The sequence below is a fragment of the Triturus cristatus genome, chromosome 1_2, assembly GCF_964204655.1.
Source record: "Triturus cristatus chromosome 1_2, aTriCri1.1, whole genome shotgun sequence".
NCBI classification, from domain to species: domain Eukaryota; kingdom Metazoa; phylum Chordata; class Amphibia; order Caudata; family Salamandridae; genus Triturus; species Triturus cristatus.
The window spans coordinates 526233197-526247740 of record NC_140580.1 but is presented as its reverse complement, the minus strand read 5'-3'; the positions used below and the strand labels follow the sequence as shown (position 1 = coordinate 526247740).

Sequence of the window (14544 nt, the reverse complement as noted above, 5' to 3'; positions counted from 1 at the left end):
GCCAGCTTGACATGACAGTTACCAACTGTGTGCACCGAAACCGCAGTGGCAGGTTTGAAACACATTTGAAAGGCTACTGGTACGGGTGGCACAATCAGTGCTGCAGGTCCACTCATAGTATTTGATTTACAGGTCTTGGGCACACACAGTGCACTTTACTAGGGACTTATCAGTAAATCAAATATGCAAATCATGGACAACCAATCATAATCACAATTTACACAGGGAACACTTGCACTTGGGCAATGATCAGCAGTAGCAAAGTGCCCAGAGTACCTACTCCAGCAAATACTAAATCCAGCACACAGTCACAAATACAGGAGGTACAGGCAAAAAGACAGGCGAACCACACTAAGGGGTGCCAGGTCTAACAATGGACTACAGAGATCTTGAATGGCACTGAACTTTTACTGCCAGGAAAACAACTTGAGGATAAACAAAAGTAAAACTAAGGTTGTAATTTTTGGTTATAAGGTTCACAAAAAAGGATTCTGGAGGGAAAGACCCTGGATGGGGTTAACAGGTAAAGGTATGGTTTAACGAACAGGGAGCTCTGCGATCCACAAGGTGGCACTAAAGAGGACATCTCTGGCACTTAACATTACCTTTATTCAGCTATATAATAAGATGGCTGGGCCGAATACAAGAGCAATGTTGCAGGTTTTTGCTGGAAAATTAATGCCCACCCTTACTTATGATCTGATAGTTTTTCCTGGGAGCTACTCAAATGGATTGATTCCATGCAATGTTGAGCATGTAGATTACTGTTCCATCTTCCCGATAGAAGAGTTCAGGCACAAGTATGACTGGAATTTAATTTGACATATGTGCTACAAGCAGCATTTGTGATCTACTGTGTGAAATTACAAACACCGCTAAACTCCATGAAAGGAATAATAGTGGAAAACTAATAAGGTGGGCCCCTGGAGAACTTTGCTGTGGAGAGAAAAGACCTGGCAAAATGTCAGACAGGAAAATGTATTAAAAATAAATAAATAAACAAAACTACGATCTTTTTGGAACCACAGGCTAAGCGTTGAAGCAAGGAGCCATATTTGGATGGATGGAAAAAAAAAAACATGATGAAATTCAGATAAAATAAATGTATTTGGATTCACCTCGATCAATAAAACAGAACAGGGATTTGATAAGATACAGGCTTGGTTTAATCCCAATGCGGGGTCATCACTATGGCAGAGTCAACAAAGACATCGACTGCACTTGTCGCATATCCGGCACAGCAAATTAAACTCAAACGCATACTTCCTCATGTAACTGATCTATTTAAGTAGAATCTGGCTCGGACCAGTTTTCATAAAACTGAATATAATAAAAAGTCAGTAAGCAATTTTAGCTTGTTTAACCAGACCTACAGGTAACTGGCTGTTTTCTTAAATCTCTTTTGTCTGCTTTTAAAAATGTTTTAGATGACCGATTTATTTCATGATCTGCAATGTATCTTGACATCTGCTGAGTTTAAGTAAGGTTACCACCATTATTTGTATCTTAATGATTTTAATTAATCGTACAGTAAACGCATTCATTCATACCCACATATGGTGGTGGCAGCACACTGTTTTTGTGGATTAAAGTACTGAAGAGATCTTTTTCCTAGTTCAGGCGGCGTGTGGTGAATTCCAGTTCCACTTATACAACACCCAGACCCTTGCACGGACAACCCATGTGTACGTTGAGAGTGTGTGTGTGGTACGATTGGTAGTAAGACTGTGTTGTTCTGAGAGTATGGTGCCTGGGACCACCATGGGCCTTTTTGGACAAAGCACAAAATGTAATATGGAGTACAGCTTCCACAGACAGTGGAAGTGTATTTGCTTGCATTCCTGGAGCTTGAGGGGAGAACCACAGACCCGATAAGAGGGAGTATGGAGACATGGCTACCCGTAGAAATTATACGAGTACCTTTTAGCTGGATATAACAATTAGTACTTCTAAGCACTGGTATCTGGTTGATGGTGAGGAGGGGTAGCGAATGAGTAGATCGTGTTTGAGAATGGGAGGTTTCTAACTGGGTCTATCCCTTTGCTACTTCAAGAAGGCTGATGGCAACCGGGTGCAGAGTCTTCACATTCCATTGTGCTCATGTTTGGATTTTCTTGCTTGGTGTAGTCATCGTTACTACCTACTGTGCGACCTTGCACAGAGACTGTACTTACACTGCAGCCAGAAAATGACATTTGAAAAGAAACCACCCCAAACTAGGTCATGGACTTAGAATGTTGATTAACACCTCCCCCTCTCTCCCTGCCCCAGATCTAGACAATTAGTATACAAGCAGGACCCAAGTCATTCTACTTTTTCCCATTTCCAAGTCATTTTCGAACAAGGGAGTAAGTGCAGAGTAGTGTGAGAACTGCTGTGATCTAGGGTGGATATCTGACAGCCAGTCTCCCAGAGGTGAGGGAACATCACCTGAAGGCTGCAGAACTTGCTGGCGATCTGTGTGTCTAGTTAGTACCTGGAAGCATGCTTGCCTGCTCAGAGAGGGAAGGGGTTGTCTGGTCCTGTCAGAGGAAAGAGTGTCCAAGAGGAGAAGCCCACCTGTGTTCCCAGAGTGCGGAACACCCAGAAGAGACCCGGCATCAACTGTGAGGGGTGTCCCTGCCTTATTGATGTGGTGAATTGCGTGAAGTATCAACAATCCCCAAGAGTCAGGGCACGGTCCAGTATCACCATGATGTGACCAGAGGGACCTGTTCTGCCGCTGCCACAGATGTGCAGAGAGTCCTGAAAAGCCCAACACCCCAGTAGTGAAGGACACCCCTCTGACAAGGGGGTTTCAGCTGCCAAAGCTGTGTGACCACTGCTGGGGCCTATTGTGCTTATCTTGCCAAGCAACAAGATGCAAGAGGCGGAGCCACTGCCTGCAAACCTGTGCCTTCTGGTTGAAGAACTGACTGTGCCACCATGAAGGGCACACCATCAATATCTGCGCAGAACATCTCAGCAAACAGTTAACAAAAGACATGAAGTGAGCTACTATCGTGAACTCAGAAAGATAATCCTGTATGTTACAGAGCATTAAATGGATTGTCTGCACATTTGCTCATGGTAGATAACAAACTGACCTACGTGTCCTGAGCAGATTCGCCTCTCCCCCAAGCCTAATCGTTAGCTCACACCTGTGCCGGTTTCATGTCTATGATAGTTTCATTGCTACTAGATCCCTGTAACTTGAGAGAAATGTAGAACTAGGCTATGACTCCATAGTATACATTGTAGAACCCTGTAGCTGAACCCCAATTACACAGTGTGTAGCATTTCAATCTGTTGCATTATTAAAAGTGCTCCTCTTTTTATTAAGACAAACACTGGGATGGACTGTAAATTATTGTGCACTCTAGTAGACATTTGAATTGAGTTTCTACACCCCACACTTCTTCCCTTAGGTGCCTTTGACTGATTGCCCTTGCTAGCCTGACCCTATACTGCGGAAAGGGAGGTACTTGCACAGTTTGCAGTAGGGTGGACCACAGAGGCAAACAGCTCCAACCACCATGGTTGTGTCCCACTAGCCCCTGATTTCCCTGAAACGAAGTCACGAGTCGGGAGCACACGCGGGTGGACAGCGTCCACCCACTATTTTCACTGGGTGAACGCCGTCCACCCTGCCAAGAAGTTGGGCCTCAATAATTAATGTGCTGAACTCGTCCCGGTGTAATTTCCAAACACTGGGACACTTTCAGCAGTGCCTGCACGTTGTCGGCTTTTCATTTGTAACAAGCTACAACGTGCAGGCGGGGACCACGCTTTCTTATTTAAGACTCTTGCTGGGCCCATCACAAAGGCCGAATTTTAGGGGTTATCAGGACACCTTTTGTCCAAGTCTCTTGGCTGGGAGCAGTCAGGAGCCTCACAACTAATGCAACTGAAGCGGAGTGGAAACAAAGGCACACCTGGTTAGCATTTCACACATACTTAAGAGAAGCAGCTTTTCACTTTGTTCATTCCCTGTTTACCAGATATGCATGCACTGTAAGAATGTCAGATGTGTTGGTCTTTCCCAGTATTACACAAAGCAAATTGCATTTATATAGAGCTTACTTCCCCCGAGGAGGCGTTGAAATAATTTAAGTACCACTATTTTTCCTCTATAGCCCTACTCATCCCAATGCAGGGTGTCAGAGCGCTTTACATCAACACATGCATATTACATGTACAATAAATCCTTTAAGTTTGAAATTAATGTACAGGATGTGGGGCATAAAACTGAGGGATTGCAAGGTGTATAAGTCACATATTTTCCATAGCTAAATGTGCGATTATCCTCGCAATGCGCTCAAACGTACACGATAGACCTGCTGAACATATATGTGAGGGCTTTAGATCCGATGTCTCTTCTTGTAATGCCACTTCCTGTAATGTCGTGGCTTGTGATGCCACTTTCTATGATGTCAATTCCTGTGATGTCATGTGTGATGTCTTGCGCAATGATGTTGCGCGCTGTGATGTCAGTTGTATACTGCCTAACTAGGTTATTCCCCCCACTTCTTTTTTTAGGACTTGTGCCCTGCCTGAAACCTCTGAACAAGGACTGATAAGGGACATACAGGAGGACTTCACTTGTGAGCCAGGTCATGCATGTTTCATTAATTGCATGGGAGATGAGGATGATGAGGAGGAGGAGTAGTAGGCCTGGATTTGTATGATGATTTGAATGCTTCGATAAAATCAACTTTGCTAAACCTTTTCTACTTTTGGGAATATGTCTTCCTTTCTACAAAGATCATTTTAGTGAAGAACAATGCCATTGGATCAAACTTACACTTTTGCTCATGTACGTCAACTGGTAAATGACAGTATATTACTGTCTTATATAAATAGCAATTGATGTTAATTAAAGGTTGCGCGTGAATATTTTCACCATCAATGGTGCACCTGCACCGGTTTACATTATTCGGAGCTGCCGTGAGATGTAGTATTTTATTTCAGGTCTTTAATACCAGTGTTAAGTAGCCCTTAAGTCGAAGGATGTGTTTACAGAATAGAGGTCTGTGAACATTCAGTTCTTTGTACTTGCATTTTGCAGCACTATGGCGACAATTGGTGCATGTTAGATAAAACCTTGCTGCTAGTTCTTTTTTGCTTGTTATGTGATTTATTAGGAGTACTGAGACGTAGCCACTAAAGTAAAGTCTAAAAACAACTGTGGAGCCAGGAGACTTGAGATCTAATCTTAGCTCCTCCATCTGACGAAATGGGTGTTCTTTGGGAAATCACTTCTTCCCAGTGCCTTTGTTCCATTTTGCCAAATTGAAAGCAGCTATTAGAGCGGCACGAAGACAATGAAAAGGCAGAGAGTCAGACTTAGGTTCGCATATATACTACTTGTCTCTATACCTCTGCACCAGTAATGTTCGACTAGAAAGTACACAGATTTCTGGAGCGGAAGCACAGCACGTTGCGTCAAATCATTAGCTAATTCAAACAGAAAGGCAGAAATGTGACTGGTATGTGTGTACATGGAACCAACTACGGCCTTCTAAAAACTATCTTTGGTGATGTGGGACTCAGGAAGAAATGTTGGTGTTGCACTGTACAGTCTTCTGCAAAAGCCAGGCCTATTTACTAAATTTGAGAAGTCGATTATTTGCAAGATTTTGCGTGAGGATCGCAGAGGTCTGGAATGACATGGTAGTCACCACACTTATCTTAATACTGGCCACCCTTGCCTTGGTCTGAAGCACACATAATGCTGCCAGTAACTGGAAAAAATGTAAGCCTTTCTTGCCAACTGTGGACATTGTTGGTTTTATAGAACTTGCCCCCAGCATAATGTTTGCGCAGAAAAAAATTGAAATTTCTTGGGATGCATGTGCTCAGTTGTGGCATTATGATGGCTGCGCCTAAAATATTGTGGGCCTCCTTAGCATTACTGCGGACATAGCTGGCTTACTGGTGATCCATGCATAGTATTATGTAGTCTATTTCTTAAAATATATATATATATATATATATATATATATATATATAAAAAAAAAAAAAAAAAAGAAGAAAGGGGAGAAGAGAAGAAGAGGTACCCATGACATATTGTGAGTATCCTTGAAATGGTTTTGGTAACCCTTGGAATAACAGTGGTTATCACCTGCCTCTGATGACTCTGCACTGCAGCAGTATATCGGAGTAATTGGTAAAAATGAGAAGCTGAGGATAAAAATGAAAACTAAGAAAAAAAAAAGAACTTGGCATTTTGGACTCAAAAACTTGCACTATCAAGCTTTACAAAATAGCTATACCGCTGATCAACGTACAACACCTGCTCCTCTGTCACTATCATAGTTGTCCTGGTCATCTTTATTCTCATGTTGCCCGTGACCCACGGCCATTAAAAAGTAGTACAGGACCATTGAGCAACAGTAACACTTGCATCGATTATAAAGGTCAGGGGTGGTGGAACGCACTCAGGAGAACAGTAGTGTGCTCACAATTAGTGAGAAAAGCACTTTACTCAAGAACAAATGTGTACAAAGTAAAAGTATCCGTTGCTGTGTAACACAGCTAGAACTATGCGTTTGAACCTCATGAGCAGTATTTCACCAGCCTGGCCAGTACGTTTTATAGGAGGGCCAGTAGAAAATTAGCAAAATACTGTATTTTTCATCCTTAAAAAGATAATCTTAAAAAGAAAATGCAAAACAGATTTATGTAGTCTGGAGCTGGCCATTTCAATAATGAATGAGTATTAGCAAACAGAGGCATAACTGCCCTGTAACAAAAGGTCAAAGGGCATTTTATACACGGTTCGCTGGGTACAAAGGCACGGCCCTTCCAAAATATTACATATAGCTAATTGGCTTGTATTTTAAACTCTAAAAGATAGAAACCCTAGGGGTTTGTTCGCGGGAAGAAGGCTGCACTGAGGGTCAAGACAAACACTTGTTTCTTCGGGGACACTTTATCAAGCAGCGGATCTCTGACCACTGGGACAGATGTAGTTAGAGGTGGCTTTAAAGCCCGGGGGTCCACAGCACACGCTTCGCCACTCACCTCCCACTCCTAGGTTGACCTTGCGCGTGTCACTGTCCTCTCTGAAATCAGCCGTGAGTTTGAAAACAGCAACGGGTGCCGCCTGAGGCACGGAGCTGAAGATGGACGAGGCAGCCATTGAAAGTCTGTGCGAGTGACAGCTGCCCTGCAGGAGAAGGAGACTCTCACCTTCACCGGCTCAGGGCAGGGCGGTCGAGAACCAATCCCGGTCCCTGGCAAGGCACCGCCTACCGACTGCTCCACCAGCCATCCATAATAAGATTGAAAAACTAGGAAGCCAATCACAGAGGTTGTTTCAGCGTTGCTGTAACTCAACCTATCAGCTGTGAAGACACAAATGGACATGAAACTGACAGTCACATTGCTGAACCTGGTTGGCAGCGCTTGCTTTTAGTAAAATCACCCTGTTTGGGATTATTTACTTTATAAAATAATATCGCAGCGATAGACCACGAAGTTGCGGGAAGTGACTAACCAAGAGCGGTCACGTAGAAATCCCGTTCAGGACATGATAGGAAAAATACGAATGTAAATGTACGTATTCCCGGTATTCCCCATAAATGTAGTTAACATCCTCAGTAATTCAGGCCTTCCCAGTTTGTTTTACGCTCAGTTCCTCGTTGCAGTTTGAGAATGCACAGGAAATAAACCTTATGTCGGGGTCCAGCCTGTCTGCTATAATGTCTTTGCATCGACTTGAGACCTAATGATAGACATAGAAGGTGGACAAATTTAGCAATAATATCCTTTCAGAGTGACCTTCTGATATTGGTAGTTCAAGTTCATCTAGGTTTTTGATTGTCAAAATCCATCGAACAGTGTTAAAAAACACCGTTCACGTTAAACAGTGTTAATTGAAAGCAAACAAACTACGTTTGTAATACCGAAATAAGTCTATGCTTGTGTACAAATGTGCAAGCCAACAAATTCACAAGGAGATTCGAGCCCGGCTGAGCACTAAGTGCCAGTGCACGAGTCGACCCACATGTTTTTCACATGCAATTCTTGCAGTAAGCATGTAAAAATATGATTGCGTATTCAAAATTAAAAAAAGTGAATTTCTTTAACTTGCAGAAGCGTTTCACTTCAGTACATCAGATTATATCATTGAATTCAGGCGCATTTATTAGAAGTGGATATAGTTTGAACTAGGAAACTGTTATGTTCTAATGTATTATTATCCATCTCAGTCATGTATCAACTTTTGTGCCATGATTGTGATGGAGCAGGTAAAACAACATTTTGTATACCTGTTCCCGATAAATGTAGTACACATCCTCAGTATTTCAGGCCTTCCCAGTTTGTTTTACGCTCAGTTCCTCGTTGCAGTTTGAGAATGCCCAGGAAATAAACCTTATGTCGGAGTCCAGCATGTCTGCTATAATGTCTTTGCATTGACTTGAGACCTAATGATAGACATAGAAGGTGGCCAAAATTAACAAAAATATCCTTTTAGAGTGACCATCTGATATTGGTAGTTCAAGTTCATCTAGGTTTTTGATTGCCAAAATCCATCGAACAGTGTTAAAAACACCGTTCTCGTTAAACAGTGTTATTTGAAAGCAAACAAACTACGTTTGTAATGCCGAAATAAGTCTATGCTTGTCTACAAGCGTGCAAGCCAACAAATTCACAAGGAGATTCACTTCAGTACATCAGATTATATCATTGTATTCAGGGGCGTTTATTAGAAGTGGATATAGTTTGAACTAGGAAACTGTTATGTTCTCATGTATTATTATCCTTCCCAGTCATATATCAACTTTTGTGCCATGATTGTGATGGAGCAGTTAAAACCAAATTTGTATACCTCCTCTAATTTGCATGAAATTAATTATGTAATCATTCTAAAATTAATTTACATAACATGTTTGCAGTGGAAGTGGTACTAATCAATATTTGCACCTTGATAAACCCAAATACACGTGGGACTAAATTGCTGATTGCATGGCAAAATTAAATAATTAACAATGGTACGCAAACTAACCTTAGATTGTGGTGAGATAGTAAAATTGCATGATTTATATTGCTTTGTGATTGTATTGTGGCTTAAAGTTATTGTATGGTAAGTATTATCACTTTAAATGTTGCTGCAGCTGGGAAAATACTAATATACATTGGGATTAGTGTGGGTTTAAACATTAGAACCTTCATTTCTACATATTAATTGCTGCTATGTCTATTTTCACTTAGTTAATGTTCGGGCCTACTAGGCCATAGTACTCAAGATGGCGTTCTCTGAAGCAGATGCCACCCTGCGCGCGCAATGATTTCTGCCCATGCCCAGATACCTTTGGAGATCACGAGGTGACATGAACTCCTGACATCGTGTTCCTTGCCAAGGTCGATGTGTTGGGAACTTGATTGCAAGCCAGAAGATGACCAAATATGAACCAAAGAAGAGACAAAGAATGAACCTGTCGATAAGACCCTTTTGCCTTGAAAAGATACATCTACTGTTCCCCGCATTAGAATTGGAAAGATAGTAACAACTTGCAAATTTTGTGCCTAGTCACTATGCAGAACCAGTTTGCACTGGGAAGAGTGCAATGAACTATTGATAACCCCGGACTGTTCAATCAGAACATTTGGTCTGCCCCTAAAGTTGCCATATTTTGTATGAAGTAAGACACAAAAGGGTATAATTACCCCATATCAGTCATTACGAAAAGAGAGTTGGGTTAAGGTTAAGTTTTCGGATTTCAGAGCTCAGTTTGGAGTTGGGGTTTTCAGAAGTCGCAGTTGCAGTGGGGTTTGGATTTAGAGTCTGTTGGAGTTGGAGGTAGTGCGTTCAGAAGGAGTTTGAGAGTTGCAGTTGGAGTTGCGGCTACCTTTGTCTTTGGGTTATTCTTGGATGGTCGACCTGAAGCTAGTAGTCACCTGTTCATTGGTAAAATAATTAACTGCAAATTTTCAAAAATTCATGCTTAAATGAGATTTCTAAATGTTTAATTACTCTTTATTAAATTAAAATTTCAAATTATGAGCTGTAGTAAATAAATGTCAGATTAAAAGAAATGATTAAGGAATTTTGATAAACAAAATTGAAATAACAAGAAATGAGTTGTGGTTCTTAAATTAATCACTGAAGATATCAAATGTTTGCTAGACTTTAATTGTGTTTTAGCTGGTTCTAATTCACCATCAACCGTCCAACTGGTTGGTCCATCGACCAAACAGTGGACTGCCTTGATGATAAAATCAGGATTCTGAAGACAGTGGACTGCCTTGATGAGAAATAGCATTTAAAAGCATATAAATATCTATACGCGCGCACCGTGCGCGCACACTGCCGTGCGCGAGCGCAATTCTGATTGGTTGTTAGATGTCGGTAAACATTCGAATCGGTCGAAACCAGGAAGTGTCGGCCGCCATTTTGTCTCTCGCAGTCTGAGGGGGTGAAAAACAAAGGTGGAGAACGTGAAAAGGGGGCAGGGTGGACAGTTCCTGACCCCCTAGCCTTTGTCAGGGGGTCCCAGAAGGACCCCCAAGGGCAAAAAAAAGATTTTATTCTTTTTTCGAAAAATCGCGGAGTGCGCGCACTGTGCGCGCACGCTGAAAAATCCCATAAAAAAAATTAAAAATACATACATAAATTAGCATTTAAAAAACCTTTGAAATTCACTGAAAAAATATATTACATCACTGATGACATTGTGTCTTTCTGAAAAATAAATATTTGTAGTATATGTATAGCTAAAGATTAATGGAAGAAGACATGGGTAAATAAGTGTCTAAATACAGTGATGTAATATCTGACGTCATCAGCAGAGGATTGCGGTCGCGTGAGTTATAGTTGCCTGCACTAACTATAACGGGGGAATTTCATTGGTTTTTTACGAGTGAAATGTCCAGCTAACTATAACATGTGTGAAACCTATGGTTTTTTAAGTGATATATATATATATATATATATATATATATATATATATATATATATATTAGTAGAAAATTAGTCCTGATAGGTAATAAGGTACCCACTTTGTCCAGCAGCCTTTCTCCTGTGTACAGATTCGAGTGAGATTGTGTGGATGAGAAGCGTGTTGGTGTTATGGGCCCCACCAATGAATGGATGCATGAATGAACTGATGTGAATAAGAATCTGTGACATAAGGAGAATATGTACATTTTGTCCCTCGTGCTGGATCAATTGTCTTAATGCGCCGCTCACTGAGGAAGTGTTCTGTTCTCTTTATTCAATTTGTTTCCTCCATGCAACCTTAGCAGGCACACAGGGACTCGCGAAGGACAGCTCATAATTTCTCCCTTCTACATTTTCTAATCGCCATATTAATTTCAAAAGAGGCACTCAGGCCTTTTTCTGCAAGGCAAAAAATCACACTTCTAGGAAAGACAAATACAAGTGTTATTTATCGTTTATAAAGCCATATTGTTAAGAACACCTTATGTGAAGCATCTTTTCCTACTTTATCCATGCATAATTTAGTGGATTATCCTTTTGATTTAGATTAGTGTAAAATAAAAGTAGCAGCTTTTAGTCTGTTATTTTCTCCATTAACCACATGCGTTTGCGGCCTACAAAAGCACCTTAATACGAGCTTGCGCAGTTTTAATCTTTTTCCATTAGCCTTTTGCGTTTAGTTTGCACATCACTCGATTAGTATTTTCACACACTGGGGGTTCAATCCGAGCAGGTTTTATTTCCTGAAAACCCTGCTCCATCACAGAAGTGTTTCACTTCAATACATAGATTATATTATTGTATTCATTGGCGTTTATTAGAAGTGGATATACTTTGAACTAGGAAACTGTTATATTCTTAGGTATTATTTATCTTTCTGCTTTAGTCATTTGGCCTCACAGATTGCCACAGTAGGCTCAAGTGTATTTTACATCTTCACTAGTATATGGTTACCTGGGAAACTGGAATGTTTAGTGTTCTTGAAGCTCCAAGTTTGGTCAGTTGAAGATCCTGGGTTGTGATGATGGGAGATGCTGTTGCAGGGGCCCCTGTGCTGACTTAATTACTTTGTAACTTGTAGATAGACTCTATTCTACAAAACTACTTGAAATGGTTGGATTCTTCGTTATTCACATAACAGAAACATTCAAGCCCCGTCCCCCGTATTGACAACGATGCCACTTGTAAACTATACGGCAAGGCAGTTGACATGTGCTCCCTATTTGGGGCCCATATTCTCATTATGGAAGTTTGTCTCGTTTTGGGCTCAAGGGTTTAAGCCTGGCTAGAGCCTTCAGTGGCTTGCCCACATCTATGCTTGAGTAGCTCATCTGATCTGTAGCGTCCTGTTGGACACGGTCTAGTGTTCAGGAGTGTGATGTTCTACACTTTACACCCACCCATCACAGGCATCACCGGTCATGTGAGCCTGCTAATAAAAGGGGCTGGGTGCACGTTTCCTGGGCCAGTTATCTAGTACCATACCACTGTGTGTGGTTCCTTATTTGCAAGTATGTGAGTCTACAGCTCACTGCTTTACAATGGTGCCAACAGCGTATACCATAGCGGCAGTCTTCCAGTGAGCAGTGGGGGGGTGTAGCATGTACCTAAAGCACCACTGCACCTACTGCTGAAGCAACCAGAGCTTTGGGCCGTGGCGTGCCTGGTTACGTGTCCATCAGTATTGCCCCTGTATCCGCCCGCATAATGAGCTGCTGTAGCCCCTGCCGCACTGACAGGTGCAGCAGCGAGAGATCCATGGCAGGGGCGGAGTGCCGAAGTCAGCACCGGCCTCGAGGTGCCCGCATGCTGTATGATCAGTACCACACCACACCAGTATTGCTGACGTTGGGCGAGAAGTCTGTGCCCACACTCTGACAGCCCAAGTGCCCAGGTGAGGGGAGGAGAGATTTGGCCCTGCCACACTTTTTTTTTTAAAGTCTTTATCAGGTTTTTGTTCCAAACAAACATGAGACTCAATGCTTTCAGCATGGCCATTCCAATGACACATGGTGATCAAATAACTTACAACATAATTCCAAAGGGCTGCAGACAGGTTATATCAAGTGACATCACATTATCTATTCGCATCACCCCCCGCCCCGTCACCCACCCCCCAGCCTTGGACCCATTTCAATGAAATCATGGAGATACCAAATAAGTGTACCCCTCGCCGCATCCGCCTGCAATACCAATGTCAGTGTATAAAGACTAGGCCCAACTCCAAGCAGCTATTCCTTAGAATTATTCCCACTCAACTCTTGTTGGACACGTTCAGTAGATGTGGTGCCCCTTTCTTTGGTTGCTAAGTATGTTTTGTACAACTCCCAAAAGTTCTTAGGTCTGCTCCGTGGTGGGAGAAGGTCACTGAAATTCTCCATTTGGGTGCTACAGTACAGCATGTCTCTCGACCACTGAGCAATCGTAGGGATCGGTCCTCGCAACCAACATATCGCCACCCTGCGCTTGGCTAGTAGCAAGCCCATGTCAACCAGCCTACGCGCGCCCTTAGGTATCAGTTTAGAGTAGCCCAACAGGGCCAGTGCAGGCTCCGGGGTAAGTGCCAGGTCAGCCACCTGCCCCACTTCCTTAAAGCCCGAATCCCAAAACTTGGAAATCCCCGGACAAGACCAGGCCGAATGGAGAAAATCAGCTAGCTGCGCCCTGCAGTGCTCACAATTCACCCCGTCTCTTAAGCCGTATCTGTTCAATCTCTCTGGAGTGTAATAGACCCTATTGAGATATTTAAAGTGAATCAGTCTGTGTCTACCATTTAACGAGATGCGCTTCATGCTGTTACAGCAGTATGTCCACATAGTGTCATCTATGTCCCGGCCCAAATCTCTCTGCCAAGCCAAACTGACTTTAGTGTAGTGGTTTTCCCCTATAGGACATGGACAGTTTATAGATTTTGGACACTATCCGGGTTGGTGATTCTGTTTTTATGACGTAGGACAAGGCGGACAGCTCCGGTGGTTCCAGCAAGTCACCCCCTAATATATGCAACAATGCTTGTCGCGTTCTGTGGAATTGAAATTCGGTAAGGAGAGTGGGTGCAGCATCCCCGGCCTCCAGGTCCCCCAGCTTTTTGCTGTGCCTCCGTCAAACAAGACTCATATGGCCTGCACTCCTAACAAGTTGAGTGCACGCGTGACCCCCCCTATCCCTACATGGGGGCAACCAGCAACACCAATCCAGCGGTGTGAGCGGGGAATACAGAATGGTACCCGCCTGTATCGGTTATAGGTGGTGCCAAGCGTGCGTTGTCGCATTAACTGAGTCCAATATCCCTGTCCTACGGTCCGCAGGCATAAACATCAAAGCAGGTAATGGGAGAGGGGCAGCCACTACTTTTTCTATACGTAAGTGGGGGGTGTCCAGTGAACCATGCATCCAGTGGTAAGCATGCACACTTTGTGCTGCCCTGTAATATAAGTCAAAATCAGGTGCGCCCAGCCCCCCCATGTGATACGGTAGTGTAAGAACTTGCCATCTGACCCGCGCCTGCTTGCCAGCCCAAGCCAACTTTACCATCAGCGTTGTGAGCCGACGGAAAAATGAGCAAGGGAGAACCAAAGGGATGTTAGAAAAAAGGAACAAAAAGTGGGGCAACATCA

The 14544-nt window shown here is 42.8% G+C and overlaps 1 protein-coding gene across 1 annotated transcript in view; it reads right to left on the bottom strand.

The window, feature by feature from the left end:
- Positions 1-7268, bottom strand: part of GOT1 (glutamic-oxaloacetic transaminase 1) — a 110933-nt gene extending 103665 nt beyond the window's left edge. Inside the window, exon 1 of the mRNA XM_085606323.1 lies at positions 7006-7268. Within this exon, the coding sequence (XP_085462449.1) occupies positions 7006-7123 (118 nt within the window). The 5' untranslated portion in view covers positions 7124-7268. The remainder of the gene's footprint in view (positions 1-7005) is intronic.
- Positions 7269-14544: the final 7276 nt, after the last annotated feature.